General features: G+C 45.7%; 2 protein-coding genes across 2 annotated transcripts; both read left to right on the top strand.

The window, feature by feature from the left end:
* Window positions 1-55: 55 nt before the first annotated feature.
* On the top strand, window positions 56-10,790 carry LOC144717284 (uncharacterized). Its single transcript, XM_078592716.1, has 6 exons — window positions 56-495; window positions 4,959-5,390; window positions 5,890-6,397; window positions 6,815-6,901; window positions 7,055-7,141; window positions 8,379-10,790. The coding sequence occupies exons 2-6, from the start codon at window positions 5,022-5,024 to the stop codon at window positions 8,981-8,983; spliced, it is 1,656 nt and encodes a 551-aa protein (XP_078448842.1). The 5' UTR covers window positions 56-495; window positions 4,959-5,021; the 3' UTR covers window positions 8,984-10,790.
* A 385-nt stretch (window positions 10,791-11,175) lies between these two features.
* On the top strand, window positions 11,176-19,242 carry LOC144717322 (uncharacterized). The gene is made up of 4 exons (XM_078592804.1): window positions 11,176-11,684; window positions 14,627-15,128; window positions 15,344-15,430; window positions 16,855-19,242. The coding sequence occupies exons 2-4, from the start codon at window positions 14,627-14,629 to the stop codon at window positions 17,418-17,420; spliced, it is 1,155 nt and encodes a 384-aa protein (XP_078448930.1). The 5' UTR covers window positions 11,176-11,684; the 3' UTR covers window positions 17,421-19,242.
* Window positions 19,243-22,330: the final 3,088 nt, after the last annotated feature.

Here is a 22,330-nt window from a genome sequence, read left to right as displayed (position 1 = left end):
GTGGGGGAGCCTTAATACCTGGAAAAATAAAAATGAGAATTATCCTATGGAATCGCCAGCGCCATCGATTCCTTTGTGGCAGTGAAGTCAAATCAGAATCGATACCCAGCTGGTTGACTTACGTGGGTAGCGTGAGGTTTACTGTACCGTTTACAGTAGGGTAACAACCATCATCTGCTTTAACACAGCTCACGGTTGATTTTTTTCCCCCGTGTGCCTCTGATAACTCCATCAATAACCGTAAACGCAGTAGAGAATTCCCCGGTGGGGTTAAGGTAATGCAGGGGTGGGGAACGTCCGGCCCGCGGGCCGTATGAGGCCCACGAATTAATTTGGTGTGGCCCTGCCAAGCCAACCGCAGGTGGGACTCGAAATTCAATAAATCTCAGGAGCAAACCTGGAAAAGCAGTTGCGAGTAGCAGCAACATCATCAATAGCCAGCTAACATCACCACGCCTCGCCCAAAGAGAAGCAGTTCCAGCCATCGCATTAGGGGTGAGTTAATTAAATGTTTGACCAAATGTAACAGGCTAATTTTTTAAGTTGATAATTTTGTATGGCCCGCCGATGATGTTATAAATATCCAAATGGCCCTTGGTAGAAAAAAAGGTTCCCTACCCCTCTTAACTACATTATAAATAGTGATTATTAACCACGTTATTATGTTTTATTTTTATTATTTTATTACTTCCCTTCTACGTGACTTTACCGAAAGAACCAAGAACACGTTATACCAGCAGCTATTCTGCATTGTAAGAGGTGTGAATGCGATAGCAACTGCAATAGCCCAGCTCGACTGCAATATTGTTAGAAGAATCGAAACGGTGTGTAACAGTACAATGCTGCTGTCACTAACAATACTGGAGCAGCTATAAAACATTGTGTATGTTGAACTTTTTTCGCGCCGTACGTAGCCAACCGTGTTAATCGGAGGTGCAGCGTTGAGTCTATGGGCGGTAGATATGTATTTTGAACTTCTTACGCGCCGTACTATCAGACCGTGCTAAGGGGCCATCCATAAATGACGTCACGCACCTAGGGGGGGGGGTTGAGAAAATTGACGTCACATCAAAATGTGCAGCTTTAAATAAATATAGACAACACGTTCTACTTAATTAAATAGACGTTTTAATAAATGTTTTTTCCTACAAAATCAGAGTGCAGCTCCACATTAAATACCCACTACAATGACAATAGTTTAAAGCGATTTGAAGCATGTTTTATTTTTTGGGGGGGGTGGGGGGGGCAGAGCTTTGTGACGTCATATTTGAGGGGGGGTCTGACTCTTTGTGACGCCGTGTGACGATGGGGGGGGGGGGGGTCAAAAATCGTCCAAAATCGCGTGACGTCATTTATGGACGGCCCCTAATCGGAGGTGCAGAGTGGAGTCTATGGGCAGTGTTAGCCTATGGGCGGTATATATGTATATTGAACTTCTTTCGCACCGTGCATAGCCAACCGTGTTAATCGGAGGTGCAGCGTTGAGTCTATGAGCGTTGTTTGTCTCAGGGCAGTGTGTATGTTGAAGGAATAACTGGGACAAGATGTTGGGGATGAGAGGATGATGATGAGAGGGACGGGAAAATAGCTTCATAACTTCGGATTTCTCAAGAATAAACAAATTCTGATAATTCTAGATTTGAAGTTTTCGTGAAGAGTATAGATTCTGATAAATGGAAGAGAGAAGGAAGGGAGTGAAAAGAAATGAGCTGCACGAAGCGACGTTTGTTTTCACAGGAGGCGGGGAGAATGCATTCAGAATGGGGGTGGCCACGCAGAAGTCACGTGGTTTACAGGAGGCTTGAGCTGATTTAGATTATTTTCAGTTCAATATGTATTAATGTCTTGGCTGTTCAATACACTCGCACTTGCCCATACAGTTACAATAGCTGCGTCGCGTGTTCACGTACGTGTAAGGCACAGTGTTTAATGACACAGACTAGGAGAGCAATTAACACGTTCATCTTCTTGGTTCTTTCGGTAAAGTCACGTAGAGGGAAGTAATAAAATAATAAAAATAAAACATAATAAAACAATTCTCACGACGTTTCGGCTACAACGCAAGCAGCCGTCTTCAGATGAAGAATGAGACACTGCCAAGCTAGGAGCTTATATATAAGCTGAGTTGGAGGTGGAAGAAGAAGAGAGCCTTAACAAAAGAATGTGCATATCAAGAGGAATTTAGCATATTCATGGGAAATGCGTAGGAGGTGGGCGGGGGGGTTTCAAAGTCATATTATGCCCATGCATTATGCAGGATCAGCAGCACCAAAGGGAGGGGGGGTAGCATTAACAAAGGGAGGGCATGTTAATAGTATGTAGAAGCAATGAAACATGTGAATGGGAAAACGGTGGCAGGAGATCCGCAGCGGAGCAAATAATGCATTCCCTGTGGAGAGCACAAGATACACAGTTAATGCCAGTGAGTGGACTGCGGTCTGAAAGTCACCATAAACGTGAACAACAATCAGTTAAGATCCGAAGTGGTTTATTACGTCCTTCCAATGATTGCTGAGCCAGAATCCATCTTCTCGGTTGAAATTGTCTCTGTGTTTGTATATGTGGATCGCCTCATGAACGAATCTCTCATGGTAGCCAGATGGCTTGCAGAGAACCTCTGTCTTGGAGAAGTCAATGTCATGTGAACCCACTGTATTGTAACAGTGATCTGCCACGGCTGAGGTGTTTGTCCTACCGTGTTTCAGGTCAGCTTTATGTTCACGGATGCGGTCCGAGACTTGTCGTTTGGTTTCTCCAATGTAACTGCTACCACAGAGGCAACTTAGTTTGTAGACGTACGTGTTTGAGTTCACTGGCAATGTGTTCCTGGTCGGAGATGCATTGGGCTCTATGGTATAGAGTCTTGATGAGGGAGTTCTTCTGGGATGGATGGTGGTGGGAATCCGGTTTTAGGTAGACATCCGTATGGGTGGCTTTCCTGTAGACAGAATGGCTCATTGAACCATCAGGTCTCCTTTTAATTAGGACATCCAAAAAGGGTAGCTTGCCATTTTTTTCGACTTCCATGGTGAATCTGATGGCTGGGTGTATGGAATTGATGTGGTCGAGAAATTGGTCTAGAGCAGGAAGTCGAAAAAGATGGCAAGCTACCCTTTTTGGATGTCCTAATTAAAAGGAGACCTGATGGTTCAATGAGCCATACTGTCTACAGGAAAGCCACCCATACGGATGCCTACCTAAAACCGGATTCCCACCACCATCCATCCCAGAAGAACTCCCTCATCAAGACTCTATACCATAGAGCCCAATGCATCTCCGACCAGGAACACATTGCCAGTGAACTCAAACACGCACGTACGCCAAGCTCTTAAGGCTAATGGTTACTCCGACTACACAATCCGCAAGGCCATCACTCCAACCGTCAAGAAGGATCCTGCTGAGGAGCCTTTCAAAACCATCACCTTACCCTACATTGCTGGGGTCACAAAAAAGATCTCCAAAATCCTGATTAAACACAAGATTCAGGTACGATTCAACACAGTACATAAAATCCGTGATCTGGTTCCGTCTGTAAAAGACGTGGTTCCAGACATACAGTACCCTGGCGTCTACAAACTAAGTTGCCTCTGTGGTAGCAGTTACATTGGAGAAACCAAACGACATGTCTCGGACCGCATCCGTGAACATAAAGCTGACCTGAAACACGGTAGGACAAACACCTCAGCCGTGGCAGATCACTGTTACAATACAGTGGGTTCACATGACATTGACTTCTCCAAGACAGAGGTTCTCTGCAAGCCATCTGGCTACCATGAGAGATTCGTTCATGAGGCGATCCACATATACAAACACAGAGACAATTTCAACCGAGAAGATGGATTCTGGCTCAGCAATCATTGGAAGGACGTAATAAACCACTTCGGATCTTAACTGATTGTTGTTCACGTTTATGGTGACTTTCAGACCGCAGTCCACTCACTGGCATTAACTGTGTATCTTGTGCTCTCCACAGGGAATGCATTATTTGCTCCGCTGCGGATCTCCTGCCACCGTTTTCCCATTCACATGTTTCATTGCTTCTACATACTATTAACATGCCCTCCCTTTGTTAATGCTACCCCCCCCCTCCCTTTGGTGCTGCTGATCCTGCATAATGCATGGGCATAATATGACTTTGAAACCCCCCCGCCCACCTCCTACGCATTTCCCATGAATATGCTAAATTCCTCTTGATATGCACATTCTTTTGTTAAGGCTCTCTTCTTCTTCCACCTCCAACTCAGCTTATATATAAGCTCCTAGCTTGGCAGTGTCTCATTCTTCACCTGAAGACGGCTGCTTGCGTTGTAGCCGAAATGTCATGAGAATTGTTTTATTATGTTTTATTTTTATTATTTTATTACTTCCCTTCTACGTGACTTTACCGAAAGAACCAAGAAGATGAATCCCTGCAGTCACGAAAGCTTTAAATCGAAATTTAATTGACACGTTCCTTCAGAGTGGGCAGGTAGGAACTTGGTTGGACAACGCATTCGTGCGATCCGTGTCACGCGGCGCAAGCTGCGTGGGGCGGCGCGTCACGTGGTGCTGAGCCCGCGCGAAGCGCTCTATGAAATACAAATCAAGGGCGTGGCTATGCACGACAGACAAATAATCCCTGGTGGGCAGTGTGGAACTGTTGTTCCTACCTGTATAAAGTTGGATACAAAGCCGCATTAGGTACAATTCATATTTTTTCCCCTGACCGTGGGATAGATTTAACACTGGCCAAAGTCGACTTTAACACGGATCCTTTCCTTTTTAAAAGGTACAGTGACTCTATATCTCTGGCCTCTACATGTGCTGTGCCCAAAACCTCGCCTGTTGTTAAACAACAAAATGTTATTCACGCAGTGTTATTGACGAACGTCTGAAGTCTGTTTTGTTATTTGTGCATGTGCACCACTGGCATTGCGGTACAGTTTCGCCCATTAACTTGTTTCATGTATTTTTTAAAGGCCGTCGCTCAACGTTATCGGACGTCCGTCGCAGGCCCAAGGCGGCCAAGAGCTGTGGAAAGTATGCCCCATTGCGCGGCGTTGGGCTGCAGCAACAGCTCCAGGAAAGTCTTTGAGGACAAGGTCTCCTTCTTCAGGTTCCCATACACGGACCCAGGCCTCTTGAGGCGCTGGTGCCTCAACATCGGCCGAAAGAGCTGGTGGCCGAGCCGCTTCTCCCGCCTGTGCTCCGACCACTTCACGCCGGACTGCTTCGAGGCCAAGTTCTACGACGACAGGATCCGAGCCATCGACGAGAAGGACCCGGTCAAGCATCCGAGCTCCAAGACGCTCAAGAGGGGCTCCGTGCCCACACTCTTCCTGAAAGCCCATGCCCGAGCTGTGGACCACAGACACCGAAGGAGACCCTTGCGCGAGTGTGTGCCCTCAAAGGTGAACGGTGCCGGTCTGTTTGGATTTAATGGGCAGAGTAGGGAGAGGTTCCCACCCTAAATTCCAGTTGGCAGATGCTCCCTTTCCCTTGCAGATGCGGAGAGAAAGAAGCAGGATTAGGCACTCATGTCCCGAGCCCCAACCCTAGCCATGAACCCCTGACCCCTCAACTCTTACCCCTAAACCATGAACCTTAATCCTTATCCCTAAAACCTAATCCTCTAAACCCTAACCCTTAACACTAAACCATACATTTAAACCCCTGAATTCTGAATCTTTACCACTGACACTTCTAACATTAAGCCCTAACCCCAAAATGTTCATCACCGATCCCCAAGAAAGGGCTGTGATTGAATACAAATAAAATCTTTGTATACAAATTTGCATGGACAAAAGTGCCGTAAATGCTGTTTCTTTAGCAAATACAAGGCCAGTAGCTTGTGAAAATGTATAAACAAATTAACGCATCGTAAAAGTTGTACAATTTATTTCTGCCCAGCCCATGAAAATGGCGTGCGCGGTCGCTGTACCATTGTTGGACACGACCGGGGATTTTGCGGCATGGCTGGAGGCGCAGGGCGTGAACGCAGAGGTGGCCCGGGCCATGGACTCGGAGCTGGGAATCCGGGACTACGGGGTCCTGCGCGCCTGCGTCGGGGACGGCCTCGTGCGGGCCGAGCTGCTGGCCACGGCGCGCGACCGCCTGCCCTTCGGCTTCTACGCCGTGCTGCGGCAGGTGGTGAAGGCCCTGCAGGGTGCCGAACCCCACGACGTTGGGACGCCGCGCTGGGATGACGACACCACTGCTGTCTCCTCTGGCGACGTAACGCTGGGAGGCCTGGTAGACGTGCTGCTTGCGCTGTTCGGCAGCTTGAGCCGAGATCTGCTGTTGTGTGCACAGAAGCTAAGAGCCATGGATGATCAACAAGATAAAGCAGATTCTCCTTTATCTGCAGGAGCTAAAAGCCCTGAAGACATACCAGAAATGGATCAATGCAACGAGAATGGTATAAAATCCAATAAAAGAATGTTTTTTCAACTCCGAGTTTCACATAAATAAATTATTCTAGCTTGCTTACATTCTCACATTATAGACTGCAACAGTTTAAGACAAAATGCACGCCCTTAGCTAACCATGGTTCATATTTTAGTGTCTGCATGTTCTTGAGCATTTGGTAACCTTAAACTCGTGATGGAAGTTCCAAGTTACTATGGTGAGAGAACATGTATCTGTATATGCTGGCTACTAATGTCTTTCCACTGAGATGCATAGTAGTGCAAGTATGACTATAAAATATATTTCATGAGGTACAAACTGAATTTTGGTTGTTTCAAAACAATTTATTGGAAATATACATGTTAAGCATATCCATTGCAAATACATATGTTGCTGTTGCTGCTGTTATGGCTTCTAATATGTATAGATGAGCCTGAAGTGAGCTCGGCCCCATCCATGGAAGACAGAAAAATCAATTTCACATCGGACCAGATTAAAATGGAACCCTTTGAAGGTATACATTTCATATGATTTAACAGCCACTCAATTTGACATGGAGTTGGTTTGGTTGGTTCAACTAAGTTGCTAACAACTGGGTAAATAAATGGTGCCCAAATTACTTGTGTCTGCATGTCATACGTTCAACATTTGTCGTGTTATTTTCTAGAGTCCGTTGCCGAGTTTTCCGATGCTGTTCTACTTCCTCAACCATCAGAACGTGAGCCGGCAGAGCACACTTCAAGCGAGCCTCTCGGTAAGTGTGAGCCATAGGACAACTCAAACCAAGAAAACGTGTGTATATATATGCGGACGTGTACAACCCTTTTAGTCAATCTACTGCTGGATGAGGGCCTCCCAACATGCGAGTCATGGGGATTTATTTGCTCGTACGTCACCGTGCTGGTCAGTGCTGGTTGGTGAAGGTGGGGAGCATAGCCATGGGAGGATATAAGTATGGTACAACAATAGATGTTGCTGTCCTGCCCTCTGCTGTCCATTATGTAGCCCTCCCTGTATGTCTATGGTCCCTGACTTCACCTGTCCACACTGACCAGCATGGTGAAGTATGGTCAAATAGCCCCCACAACCGACATGGCGTGGGGCGGCCCTCATCAGCCAGGAAGACGCAGCCTCGGTACGTATCTACAATATATTTATTTATGTATTTATGTTTTTGCTTGCATCTTTTAAGTTTAGAACATTTTAAACGAAAACTTTTAACAGGCATACGTACTGGTACCTTGTGCGATCCTCTGCTTACTTATCCCTGCATTTCATTCGCTGAAGGGTCTCTGCCAACTTTAGCCTCTCGAGATGGTGGGAATATTTATGTCTGATGGTGATTATGATCGCCTTGGTGTCGTGGAAATGTGTCACTTGTCAAATAAAAAGCTTGCGTGCCAGACTTGTCATGAGTAACCCTTGTGCTTATTTAACAGGTATAATACCACATTTATGATGAACAAACTAAATATTTATCATAATCTTGAAAAATATATATATTTTTTTCCATAAACCATTGTATGTAGACCTGCATTCATTATGCGACACTCATATTCATTAGCATGTGAACAGTGCCCCATTTGGAGACCTTTAAAATAGATTAATTTGGGATCATTCTTTCCAGCTTATCCCAAATTCTGGCTTCGAAAGGTTTTCCTGTCCGTCACAGAGAGAGAGTTCTAGACAGAGTTCGAGACATAGATATCGAGGAAAGTGTGGCAAACGATGTTCGCTTAAACATATTGCCTATATGGCCTCTTGTTGCAGCAGCCCCTTTTGCCCACTTCAGCAATTGTTTCTTGCTGTGGTTGTCCCACTTGATGACGGACGCTTGTGTTGCGTCCGAAACGTCGTGATTTTATTTATTTTATTTTATACCTACGTGACTTTACCGAAAGTACCAAAGAGTATGGATCCCTGCAGTCACGAAAACTTCAAATTTAGATTAACATATTTTTATGTTTGGAATGATGTGTCTTCTGCTGAAGGTCTTTTGGACGAATCGCCCGAGCTCATAATCTCCAACTTGACCACAATGCCAGATACAAGAACAAATCTTACTTGCACAGCCGACACCCGCCCTTATCCATGGCCGTACCCATCTTTAGGTGAAACTAACAGTGAAGAAGATACAACTGCCACCACCTCTATCACTATTAACACTTCTCAGCCAGTGACACAGCAGCAACGCTTGTTTGTGTTGAGTGACCCAATCAGGAGAACGGTCTCAGCAAACCACAGCCAGAAGCCTTTTGCTGATGAGAGCGAGATGTACGGGTTTCAACTTGCGAAATCTGATCTAGAGAGGCCCCGGCTAGAAAGCACTGGAGAAAAGCCGTACCGCTGTGAGGTGTGCGGGCAGACTTACTCGCAGATTTGTGGCCTGAAGCGCCATCTGCGCATGCACACAGGCGAGAAACTCCACCGCTGCGAGGTGTGCGGGCGCGGATTCCCGCAGTCGAGCAGCCTCAAGGTCCACCTGCGCACGCACACGGGCGAGAAGCCGTTCCACTGCGACGTTTGCGGAATGCGCTTCTCGCAGAAAAGTCACGTGAAGACCCACCAGCGCAAGCACATGGGGGACACGGTCTAACAGCGGTGTAACAGCGGCGCAACGCGTTCAATGGAATCTTTTGAGTGTCTTGCCTGGTCGATGAATTGCCTGGTACTTAGTCCATCCCGTGTCACCGATTCATTTGCGCAGACTGATGCTTGTTCACCCAGGAATGGCTCATTGAGTCTCGATACTTTTTAAGGAGGGTCCTGCCAAGTTTTGACAGCAGCGGGTGGTGATGCTATGTGTAAACCCAATTGAGTCATTTGGAGAGAATTTTTAAGCATTGACATGTATTTTGGCTAATACCAGTTATATTGTATGGTTTTTTTAAGCTATGGGAGGAAACTGGTTAACCCAGAGGAAACATATGCAAAACAGGGAGAGAACAAGCAAACCCCACACAGAAAAGCGCATGCGTTAGCACTCGAATCCAGTCGCTTCTTGTGAGACACGACTGTTACCAGTATACCGTCCTGCTGCCAATTGTCTCCAATGTCACTTGGAGCTCTTGCCACGTAAAATCTGTAAATGTGATATCGCTCTGCGCTCTTTGGTTCCATCGCATCAACGGTATCATTTTTTATTTACAATGTTTCCAGGTCCCTTAAAAAGGGCCGTTCAGCTTTTTTCTCCAATGCCGTGCGGAATTCAAGGCCCAGCCAGTGCAGGCAGCAATCCTTGATGATGAATGCGATGATTGGTGTGTAGACAGACCTGTTGGTCTGTAGACAGACCTTGTTGGCATGTATTGGCATCTGTGACACTATCGCTTGAAGAGAAGTTGCACCGTCACAAATCATGTTCAATTGACGTTTCTCTGAGGTCTGCTCACCAGAATGTTTACAACAATTAGGAGCATGATATGGAGTCCTAAGTGTTCAGTCTTCTTGGAGCTGCTTGTTTGGGCCATTATATCTAGATGTTTATTGCGCCGAAAATACGCAACAGGAACATTTTTATGTTTTCATTTAACTTGTGGGTGACGTGTGTCCGAGTTCAATGCATTACATCTCACCTTATGCCGTAGCTATCCAGTGTGCAGGCGGTGCGACTGTACGGGGGCTTAGAGGCCGGAGGTGCCTCGGTGAAATTTGGTAAAGGGGAGAAATTGGACAGGGGCCCTAATTACGTTTCTTGCACACCAGGGCCAATGCCAACCCAAACTGAAAAGGTCTCCAGTATTTGTGAGACCTCAACACTTGTGAAGGAGTTTGAGGCCCATTTGGGCTACTCTCAATTAACGTAGCGTTTCATGGACTCCACAAAGATGCACTTCAGGAAATCATAAAGGTCTTCCGAAGAGCTTTTACTGCCAAATTGAGATGGTAGCATGGCACCAGACGTCTTTAAAGTAAGATGTATTATTCCTCTCTTGGCATATAAACAACACAATTCGGAGAAATCACTCTGCTTTAAGGTAAATGAGTAGCAAGTTCACATTGTGACATTCCAAGCTGAAGATGCTGCCTGATGAACATTAATGTAAATATTGAAAGCGTGAAATATATTTAAAAGGATATAAATTAATGAGGGATGAATTTAAAATGTCGGCTTAACACAATGGATTTATGGTGCGAAATAAAGACTGGTACTATTAAATGTTCTATGTTTTACTGTATTCTGCAATAATATCCTTGTGATTTTATTGGTATTGTATTTGGTATGTATTAATTCTACAGCTGCCACCGCAATTGCTGCACAATTCGGTGGACTATTATCACTTTTTGCCAAGCAATTTTTGCAAGAATATACATACTTGTAAAATGTCATATCCTTTTTGACTGATGAGAAAATCTTACGGTTATATTGTGTAAAATGTAATTTTAAATAAATTAGATTCCTGTTACTTGTCAATGTTTTATTTTTGGTTGCACATAAAGCTTTGTTGATCACAGTGGTGAGTCCTATATGGGCAGTTCAATGCAAATCTTAAGGCCGAGTGATACATTGAGTCAAGCTTCTTCAGTACAGTACTTGGGGCTGATTTATACACGATGTCACAGTAATCAAGTGGAGGCAGTATGGTAGCTTTTATCAATTCCAAACGGAACACAGGGGGGGAAGCAGTGCTTGTGTCGATATAGAAAACCTATTTTATTTTTTGTCTTTTTCCCAATATAATCAATGTGATCTTCAAAATTCAGTTTTGAATCCAGGATGACCCCAAGATACTTATAGATCTTGACTTGCTCTATTTGATCATTATTTAAGGAATGTAATTGGGGGAAAATTAACTAAACAATCGCTACCACTACGTTCTGATTATTGCTAAGCGCGCTATAGTCTTTCCGTTATTGAGGCATGACTTTGTTGCGTAAAATGTACCCCCTCCCAAGTGAAAACGAGGCAAATATGAGTACTGTACCGATTTTGTATAACATCACTAGCCCCGCCCACTTCTTTATGACCCTTGGGCTACACCCATTTAAAACTTTTAAATCAGTCTGTCTCAACAGCAGACTATGCTTTCCTAGCTAATGACGGACGTTTGTGTTGCGCCCGAAACGTCGTGACTTATTTTATGTTATACCTACGTGACTTTACCGAAAGAACCAAAGGGTAGTAATAGTCTAAATACATCTTCTGATTCTGGCTTTGGTGGACAGGTAGCGGTCACGTGGGTCTGCATCCGGGCTATTGTGAGGCGTCGAGTTGGCGGGAGGCAAGAAGAAGCTGGTTGCAATCCATACTCGTAGGTTTTTTTTTATTGTAATCCGTCGAAATCCTCGCACAAAAGGTACTGTAATTGTAACATCGCACGTTTGTTAATGATAAAAGGTGAAACGGGTCAATATTTACGTGGAGGTTTTTAAAAATCGATTTAGTTGTCATTCTGCGTTGTTTGGGCCTAGTTGGCATGAGGTGAGCCTAAGTTGGGCCTAGTAAACGCGTGGAATTTGCACTTTGTTAATATCGCCGGATTTCATTCGAAAGCAGGAATTATAAAGTTAAAAGATATGAATGTGTGCGATCGTAATTTGTTCATAAATGTTGACTCGCAAATATGGTGAGATGATTTATCGATTGATATCGGCAGGTGTGTTCTTTTTCGTTTGGGGAGTTTAATTCTGGGATTTCTAAGGGAAGTTACGGTTGAGAAGTGTTTATGTTGTATACTAAACTAGCTTTACTACTTGGCTTCGCCCGGGACTTAATTCACCACGCCCGGCCGCCTTTGTCTCCCCAGTGGCGATGTTCACCCACCACACCAGTTAATTGTTTGAGGCTGAGTCGACCTAGGGGAGGCCCAGGACCGGTTCAAATAATCGTCACCGGCCGTGAGCGTAGCGATAACCACTACACTACAATGCGTTACGCTTCCACATGCGCGGGTCACACGACAGATTGACGTCACTGCTCACTTGCTGTGCAAAAAATATATGCATTATTGAGCTCCCCCCCCAAATGCATGTCGGGAAGTACGCTAAACATTTTTCGATTTAAAGCTTTCGTGACTGCAGGGATTCATCTTCTTGGTTCTTTCGGTAAAGTCACGTAGAAGGGAAGTAATAAAATAATAAAAATAAAACAATAAAATAATTCTCACGACGTTTCGGCCACAACGCAAGCAGCCGTCCTCAGGTGAAGACCAGGTCTGTCGGGGAGACAGCGTCTGAATGACGCTGGCTTCAGACGCTGTCTCCCCGACAGACCTGGTCTTCACCTGAGGACGGCTGCTTGCGTTGTGGCCGAAACGTCGTGAGAATTATTTTATTGTTTTATTTTTATTATTTTATTACTTCCCTTCTACGTGACTTTACCGAAAGAACCAAGAAGATACGCTAAACATTTTGAACAGACACATTCACGACTTTGCCTGTTTTATATATATGGAGATATTAATGTTGATTCGTAATTATAGCTTAATAATTATTAAGAGCTTATGAGTGAATCGGTTAAAATTCCTAACTGTAGATTGTGTTTATCAGAAAATTTATTAGACTGGAGGAATCCGATGAGCTATAAAGCTCTTTCACAGATGTCCAGTAGGTTCACAGATGTCAAGTAGAGTTACGGGATTACATTGAGAGTTAAGGGATTTGGTTAATATTCGTGGTGGTTGATACAGCTTTTGTTGTTGTACATGTAAATTTATCAGTGTGAACGTTAATGGGGATAATTCCTCTTCCGATAAATATAGCACTTGTTGCTGAGAATCAGGTAACCGATTAATAGTGAACAAGAGTCGGTGAACGGCGAAAATGGAGAGTTGTCAAGGTTGGGTCGTCAGGTTATAAACCACGTTTCAGGCTTTTGACGCAGTTTCCGGTGATGTCTGCCCCATTCCCGGTTGAATTAAAGGCGTCCAGATTTCATTTCTACACCAGCTGTGTACACAGGCTCCGGGAGAGCGAGAGCTGCGTAAGTGGCGAAATATAAACAGGGGAGAACCATCCCTGTGCGTTCAAAGATCACGGCCAAGACAAGTGAGGCATAGTTGGGCATGGGTTTCATTCACAAACGTGCTTTTAAATAACATTTTTTAATTAAACTAAACAAACTCTCGATTTAAAGCTTTCGTGACTGCAGGGATTCATCTTCTTGGTTCTTTTGGTAAAGTCACGTAAAAGGGAGATAATAAAATAATAAAACATAAAAACAGGACCCTGCGGGGTGGGCTGGTAGGAACGAATAACCAAAGAATATAAACAATGTATTATTACACTTGTTAAGCCAGGAAAGCCCCACTGAGTCAAAAGGTATTTGTAGGGTCCTGCCAAGTGTTTGCAGTAGGGGGCGATGTTGCTACACCTAATCGGACGATACGAAGGGAGAGATTGAGGCCTAGTTCTAGGCTTTAGGCCTAGCTGTAGGCTTTAGGGCGCTGTGAGTTAATTTTTAATTTAAATGTTTTAATGATTTATGTAAAAGCTTTAAATTTAAATGTTTCTATTTAAAAACATGAGGGAATGTAACATTGTTAAACATAACTCCCTTTCACACACGCGGGGGTACGATACGAAGGGAGAGTTTCAGGCCTAGTTCTAGGCTTTAGGCCTAGCTGTAGGCTTTAGGGCACTGTGAGTTTTTTTTATTTCAAAGTTTTAATTAAAAGCTATCTCAGGGAATTATTAGGGTGCTGTGAGTTTTTTTTATTTAATTTCAAAGTTTTAATTAAAAGCTATCAGGGAATTATAAGGGAATGTTACACGTGTTTAGCCAGGAATGCCTCATTAATTTAAATGTTTTAATTAAAAGCTATCTGAGGGAATTATAAGGGAATGTTACACTTGTTTAGCCAGGATAGCGTCACTGAGTCTAAAGGTTTTTGTAGGGTCATGCCAAGTGTTTGCAGTAGGGGGCGATGTTGCTACCAGGATAGCGTCACTGAGTCTAAAGGTTTTTGTAGGGTCATGCCAAGTGTTTGCAGTAGGGGGCGATGTTGCTACACGGACGGACGGACGGACAAACGGACGGACGATATAATCTATTGGTGTCTGGTCCACTTCGTTCCTACCAGTATAATACAATTCTCACGACGTTTCGGCCACAACGCAAGCAGCTGTCCTCAGGTGAAGAACAGGTCTGTCAGCAGACCTGTTGTATTATTTTATTATGTTTTCTTTTTATTATTTTATTATCTCCCTTCTACGTGACTTTACCGAAAGAACCAAGAAGGTAAACAAACTCGCCGCATAAAACAAATGTAACCGTATATCTTTTACCCATCCCACCTAGATGGCGTACGCAGTGACCACCCCGCTGCTGGAGACGAGCGGGGACTTCACAGCGTGGCTGGAGGCGCAGGGCCTGAACGCGGAGGTGGCCCGGGCCATGGACTCCGAGCTGGGCATCCGGGACTTCAGGGTCCTGCGCGCCTGCGTCAGGGACGACCTCGTGCGTGCCGAGCTGCTGGCCACGGCACGCGACCGCCTGCCCTTCGGCTTCTACGCCGTGCTGCGGCAGGTGGTGAAGGATTTGCAGGGTGCCGAGCCCCACGATGACGCTGGGACGCTGCGCAGGAACGACGCCGCGGCCTCCTCTCCCAGCGACGTGACGCTGGGAGGCCTGGTGGAGGTGCTGCTCGCGCTGTTGAGCGGCTTGAGCCGGGAGCTGCTGCAGTCCGTGCAGAGGTTGGATAACGGGGACAATCGGAAACTCCAAGTGGATTCTTCTTTATCAGCAGCTCGTGTTGCTTTTGAAGATGGGCCAGCAGAAATGGATCAATCTGAACAAAATGGTAATGCTAAATTGTACCCCCTTTTTATTGCTTTGCATTGTGGATAATGTAATGTTACTTTACAAACAAAATGGTACTGATAATACTTTGTACCCCTTGATAATCAGCCAATGATACAGCTGTAATTTATTATTTTATATTTTGGGTGTATACAGTAGATTTCTATATGATTTATGTCTTATATATGATTCATATGTGGTTTTGGAATGGTGCAGTGGAGTCGGAAGCAACCTTAATTCAAGCCTCGGATGACACCAACTTCACCATGACTACGAACCAAATAAAAATGGAACCCCCTCAAGGTACAATTTTTTACTTGTTTCAATAATTGCAGGATTTTTTAGATGTACTTAATTTGTAGGTACAGTCCAGTTTATAACAACTAGCGCTTTATTTTGTGCCAAAAATATTTTTGCGTTTGTGTCTGGATGCTATTTCGGCCCATTGTTTTTTTCAGTTACGATTTCCAATTTTGTAAACCCTTTCCTGCTTCTTTGAGCACTGGAGCAAGAATCAGGAGAGTTAAAATGGTTAAGTGCTGATTGCTGATGTTATAACACAAATCTGGTATTGGAAGATCACGAAGTGCAAATACCACCTCCTTGATCCTCTGCTAATGCATTGGTTTGAACCATCCTTGTGCAATTCATTTTTCTCACGTGCAGTAGGAATGATGTGTCAAGGGTTCAATATAAAGTCATGCCTCCAATGAGTTTATAGTAAATTGTGTGTTGCCAGCTGCTAGATTAGTTGCATTGAATATGTATACAATAAAAGCTCATCACAAATAGATAGGTTTTATATATATAAAACACATTTTAAAACACTTATTGCATCCCAACAAGGCCATTATCTGATGTTGCTTAGCCTGATATATATATGCACGAATGCAAGATATATTTCATTACAGGACTTTTGTTATTAAAAGGTTTGTTCACATTAGCCCTCCTGTTCATTATGACTAATTAAATCGGTCGTAATTGGCCAACTGCTCGGCCTGCTGAATGCGATGTCCACGTAAAGAAAAAAAAACTCATTAAACTTCTTTTACACATTCCAAAATTACAATTAGGAATGCTGAAATGTCACCCTGAATCAACGCCCGAGTGATGATTCCAATAAATGACTTCACAAAGCGAATTTTACTTATGTAAGAAATGCAGGATACACTTTGAATTTTTTTTTATCCTCAAAAGGATTATTCACAATAATGGTCTTAATTTTTTATATTACATTTAAAATAGCTAGTAGGCATTTTAAGCTAACCTTGATTTTTTTAAAGATTACTTGGTATAATACAGGGTGCTTCAGAAAATGTTTTACACTTCTGATAATTTTCAACAATACCACAAGAAATGTGCCTCCGGGATTCTGGAGACCACCTGGAGAAGATTCCAGGCATGTGTTGACAATGATGGCGAACAAATGGAGACTCTTTGACTTTTTGAATCTATTAACATACATTTGTTATCATGTTAGAGTGTATTATCCGTTCTTTTTCCATTAAAACGACAGTCCCATATAAGTGTTAAAAAATTGAATCAATCTGTACAATAAATATGTATAGTTTAAATGTGGGCTCTCGCTTTAACTGTTTGCCTTTAACCCACACATTTAAGTTGTGTTACTTTCCACAATCAGTAATAACACTGTACATTAGTGTAAATAATGGAAGTGTCTAAATGTATATGTACAATGTATTAAACTGGTTTGTTTTCTAATGAAGGTGTGCATCTCTTGGACGACCTCCCTGAACTTGAAATCGAGAACGTGACCTCACTCTGCCATGCAAGAGAAAATCTTACGTCCCCAGCAAATAATGGATCCTATTCACAGCAGACAGCAGCTGAAATACACGGTGAAGAAACGGACGCTTCTGATTCTGTTGATGAGAAGCCGTTTCCATCAACAATGCAGCGTCGCTCGATTTTGCGGAGAGACACGACCGGGACGGGGGTCTCAGAAAGCCAGAATCCCTCCGTGAACGTGGGCAAGCAGACGTACAGCTGCAAGGTGTGCAGCATGAAATTCTCCAAAAACGACGATGTGAAAATCCACATGCGTACGCATACGGGCAAACGGCCTTACAGCTGTGACGTGTGCGGGAAGCGCTTTACCGCAAGTGGCCAGATGATATGCCACCAACGAATGCACACGAGCGAGAACACGCACTGCTGCACGGTGTGCGGGGGGCGCTTCTTGAACAAGATCAGCCTAAAAAAACACCGGTGCAAGAGTGAATGTAGCAATAATAGCACCGTTGGACGAAGAAAACGCGATTCCGTTCTGTGAAGAGACCCATGCAAACGAGTGGTGAACATGCCTGAGAGAATGACTATCGTGGAGAGAGCAAGTGATGAGATAAGCTGATTTGTTGGAGCAAGACATTGCACCACAGTGGATTAAGTGGTGTTGGATTATTTATGTAGTAGCATTGCATGTGAACTCGTGTTTGAGCTCTCACTTTAAAACAGCACATTGGTAAAATATTGGTGGGAAAAATATACTTTTGTATTTTGAAAAAAACCACTGATGAGTTTTGTCAATATTCCTGCAGGGTACTTTATTGGTTTAGAACAGAGCCATTTCTGTTAAATCGAGTTTGAAAACATCTAAAATATTTCAGTAAAGTAATATTAATGTGTATATTTTTTGCATGACTGGAAGGGAAACGCTATTTTTAAATCCTTTATATTAAGTTCGCTTGCTTGCTTGCGTGCTTTCGTGCTTGCTTGCTTGCTTGCGTGCTTGCTTGCTTGCTTAGGACCGTGCAAATCTTTCGCTCGTTTTTTAACCCACTTCCCGTGATCCAATCGAGCTGACATTTTCCACACAGACTCGTTGTGCCAGACAATTAATGTTCGTGAAAAAAAAAATTCCCAAAATTTTACACTTTTTAGGCAAAAAAAAACATAATTTCAACCGTGATGATGGGTACAAACTTAGTAATCATTGGAAAGATGTTATTAACCACGCAAAAAAGACTTAATTACACTTTTTTGGACCATCTTATCTGACAGGCACTATTTTACTTTACTTTACCGAGTGTTAACATCCCCAGTGTTTAACAGTAATCTCTTCATTGTTCAGCCAGCATTGGTATAAACATGGGCATTTTCGTTCTTTTCTATCATGTGTATCAGGCCTCCCCCCTCTCTGTTCTATGCGTTGGCGTGTGCAGCAGTTTGTCGCTTGCGCACAATCGCTTCCACGCCGTCGCCCACCCTTTTGGCCCCGCCCCCCTCCCTCCCGATACGTTCCATTCATTGGCTACCACATTCTGATGAGCTCCCCCCCCCCTCTCCTTCCCCCTCAACTCGCTTTTAAGGGATTACATCTTGAATCATTGCCTCACTTGATGCAGCTAATCTGGCTGTGCCGGTCCCACCTGATGACGGAGACTTGTGTTGCCTCCGAAACGTCGTGATCTTTATTTTATTTTTATTAATTTTGATCTTTTACCTACGTGACTTTACCGAAAAAACCTAAGAATAAAAAAAATATTTTACATATATTCAAATAGAACTCATTCATCGCTTTGGCTGAACGTCACAGTATAAGAGCCCAGAGCGTAACCCCTCCACAGGCTGTGGCGGAGTAGCGCAGTTGGTAGCGCCCTCGCTTCCCATGCCAAAGGTCGCGGGATCGATCCCCACGTCCTCCACAGGTGGATATATTTTTAAATCCTGTATATTAAGTTCGCTGCCACGTATATAAAGGATTTATAGTGAAAAACTTTGTTTTTACGGGTTATACTTATTTATTTAAGACACTAAATAAAACATTGTTTTACCGTTTGAAAGACTCGTAAAACTACGAGCCTGAACACATTGCAAATAAACTGAGGTTTTTACTATCATCTAATGCTATTTTGATGTCGAGGTGTTGTGATGATTTCCATCCCGTTATTGTTTGTAAATGAAGCCACCAAAATTAACACAACAGACATTCCACTAATCGTGCAGTATTCGGTGTCTGGAATATCACCTTGGTATGTATTTTCTTAATGATGAAAACTATGTTCCATACTATAATTGACATTTATACATTTAAATGCCTTATCCAAGATGACCTCGAGCACAGACTAAAGCAATAAATATCCCCTTTTAACCCATCGGCTGCACATCTTTATTGGGGTACATCATTTCAGCAGCATCGTTTCAAAACAAGTAAAACCCTGGACTGGTTTCGATATTGCGTCTGATCGGCAGAGCCAGGCTTGCTTGGGCCAATGCTGGTGAACGGCCGATATTACAGGCAAGATATGGACAGACAAGCTCTTCCAACTTGTCAGCTGGATCCCCTTTCATTACCAAGCCGCGTGAACTTTTTCCAGGACTGGGCTCTGTCAGGATACTCGCTTTTACGCAAAACAGTAGCCTGGTATTTTCTTAGTCAGAATGTTTGATGGGCATTCACTGTAGTCGAGCACTGGGAGGTAATGCACATTTATACAGGTAGGAACAACAGTTCCACACTGCCCACCAGGGATTATTTGTCGTGCATAGCCCTGCTCCACCAGAGCCCTCCCATTGGCTCTGGGGCGTCAACCAATGGGAGCGGTGGGTTGGGGGGAGTTAGTTGTGCGGGGGGGGGGGGGCACCGCCGCGACTCCGGCCAATGAGGAGACGGTCGATGTTTCATTCACAAAATGGAACTGGGGGAGGGTGGCTCCGTTCATAAAATGGAAGCCTTGAAAAGAAAAAAGCGGATCATTTTGCCTCGTGTTTCTTTCAACATTCCCAGCCTTAAGGTGATTCAGTTGGGGGTGGGAGGGGTGGGGCTGGGTGGGGAGGGTGGGGCTGGGTGGGGAGGGTGGGGCTGGTTGAGGGGTGGGGTTGGTCACCCCGTGGTGCCTTTATAAAACTCAACATTTAACCTACACACGACATGATACACTACACTTATACAGGTAGGAACAACAGCTTCAACACTGCCCACCAGGGATTATTTGCCTGTCGTGCACGAATGCGCTGTCCAACCAAGTGTGATGCCGCCGCCACGAAGCCGTTCGGCAGGCGCCCAAACCCCCGACTTCGCCACCACCAAGCAACGGAGCCAACCCCGCGTCCCCCTCACCTCACCTCACACGAACACACCCGCACGCATTTCCCCCCCCCCATAGAGCTCCGAGGGGAGGTCACCTGGCCGACCGGTTTTTATCCGAGAAACCCTTATCGGGGTTAACTCTCACGGTTTCCGGCGATCAGGGAATTGGACGGCCTCCCCCGTGCTACGTTGCGCCGCGGCGCTGCGACCAGCCGTAATATGGTGTGGTCGCGGCATGGGGCATTCGGCCACCGCGGTTGAGGTGCATTTTCCCCCCACACACACCCCCACGGGTCGACGGGGCAAGCAGGGGAGGGACGGGACAGCACGAATAGCGGGACCGCAGGAGCTGTTGCGCATAGTCATGGAGGGTTGGGATAATTACGCTTGAGCGCGCAGGCAGCATTGTTAGGGGAGTTTAAGGATAAGGCTATTAGTATAAATAATTGGGAGAGGGGAGGCGCGCGAGGAGCCATGCACAGCTTCCCACGACGGGCCTTTGTGATGGACACCGCCGCATGAACCTCGATGATGGGGGCCTGCGTGAGAAAAGGATTGATTGGAATTTGCGCCGTGCAGGTCGCTCATTGATTAGCGGAACAAAGGCACCGCGGAGCTGCCTGGCCCGGGCGAGGGGGGCGCGTGCCATTGTTTGGAGTTCACGCCGCGCGGACAAAGGATTAATTAGCATAGCAAAGGCGCACGGTGCGTGGGAAGGGGGTAGGGGTCCGGGAATCAGGACAAATGGGGAGCGCAAAGGGGAAATCGGACTCTTCTCTCCAGGCCAGCGGACCCGCAGCAGCTCCAGCCAGCGACCCGGACGTCCGTGCGACGCGTCGAGGTGCGCTGTTAGCACCGGGAGCAACGAACCACCGCGGGCACCAAACAGTGAGTGGGGGGGTGAAGTAGGGTAGCGTAAGCCGATAAATAGGGAATAGGTACAGGTTTGGGTGGAATAGGCCAGCCTCGTCGACTCACTGATTCAACATCAATTCGCAGGTAGCATATAATAAATCATTAATAGCGAAGCGTGGTCTCGCGTGATCTTGTTGAGCAGTGTGTCGCGTGGGGAGCTGCGTGTGTGTGCGTGCGACCACCCCGTGTGCGATACAGGTGCGCGATCATAACGTGAGTTGAGTTGGAGTGCGCGGAGCGGCGTGTGTGTGTGTGGGCGTGCGTACGTTCGCTCCGTGTGGGTTGCAGGCGCGCGATTAGGACAGGGAGGTATCGTAGTAGGGAGGGGCAGAATACTACTCGGTAATTAGCCATGCCGGCTACGCGGACCCGCGGGGGAGGGGAATCCTCGGGCGATGGTTCCCACGCCACGGGTGAGGAACCTAGCAGCGGGGGGGCGATTGATGATGCTAGCCCGGCCGTTAGCATTATCGAGGGAGGGATCTCGGGGGCTAGCGACCCTCACATATTGGTGTCAGAAACGGGACGATCCCCCGCACCCCCAAGGGAAAGAGGCCCCCCAACCCAGATTAAAATCAAATGCACATTTACGGGCAAAGGAATTCCAACATGGAAATCGTTTGCCCGCAGCATCAGGGGGGCGAAAAAGGTTAATGGGTGGTCAGATGAGGAGGCGTTGCAGCAGTTAGAGCTACATTTAGATGGACGGGCAGCTGACTTTGTGGAAGCTTTGCCCGCAAGCGTACAAACTCAGTGGGAAAAATTAATGTGCGAACTCGAACGGCGCTTCGGCGCCTATGACGAGGAGGATGCGCAGGCGGCCTTAGAGGCACGCCGCCGCCAGCCCGGCGAGGATCTGCGAGATTACGCCGAGGACGTACGCATGTTGACCCAGCTCGCGTACCCGGAGCACGAGGCGAAAGTAATTGAGAGCCTCGCCGCCGGGAATGTCCAGCGATATTTGGCACGCACCCTGTGGTGGCAGCCAAATATAGACGGTGCACGCCTCTCCTTTAACACACTTGTCGAGCGCGCGCGTAAATGCGAGAAGCTCTCTGGTGAGCGCGCGCAGCCTCGAGGGAGGGGACGAGAGTGCGCCGTAGCGAGCCTACTCTCGGACGAGGAGGAGGAGCTCGCCATCGCAGGAAGGGGACGGGCAAGGGAGCCCCAGAGACCCAGCGAGACTACCCCGGGGTGGGTAGCCGGGTTACAGACCGGCATTGGAGATATTGCTGGCC

This window comes from Lampetra planeri, chromosome 3 (genome assembly GCF_965212315.1).
Source record: "Lampetra planeri chromosome 3, kcLamPlan1.2.h2, whole genome shotgun sequence".
Taxonomy (NCBI): Eukaryota; Metazoa; Chordata; class Hyperoartia; order Petromyzontiformes; family Petromyzontidae; genus Lampetra; species Lampetra planeri.
This window is presented reverse-complemented; position numbering and strand designations above follow the sequence as displayed.

What these genes read in the sequence shown, in the direction of transcription:
- LOC144717284 (XM_078592716.1), top strand. Translation starts at nt 5,022, where the DNA reads ATGCCCCATTGCGCGGCGTTGGGCTGCAGCAACAGCTCCAGGAAAGTC. An exon ending in GCGAGTGTGTGCCCTCAAAG is followed by an intron (nt 5,391 to 5,889) that starts GTGAACGGTGCC and finishes ATTTCTGCCCAG; the next exon opens with CCCATGAAAATGGCGTGCGC. An exon ending in TAAAATGGAACCCTTTGAAG is followed by an intron (nt 6,902 to 7,054) that starts GTATACATTTCA and finishes GTTATTTTCTAG; the next exon opens with AGTCCGTTGCCGAGTTTTCC.
- LOC144717322 (XM_078592804.1), top strand. Translation starts at nt 14,627, where the DNA reads ATGGCGTACGCAGTGACCACCCCGCTGCTGGAGACGAGCGGGGACTTC. An exon ending in GGATCAATCTGAACAAAATG is followed by an intron (nt 15,129 to 15,343) that starts GTAATGCTAAAT and finishes GGAATGGTGCAG; the next exon opens with TGGAGTCGGAAGCAACCTTA. An exon ending in AAAAATGGAACCCCCTCAAG is followed by an intron (nt 15,431 to 16,854) that starts GTACAATTTTTT and finishes TTTCTAATGAAG; the next exon opens with GTGTGCATCTCTTGGACGAC.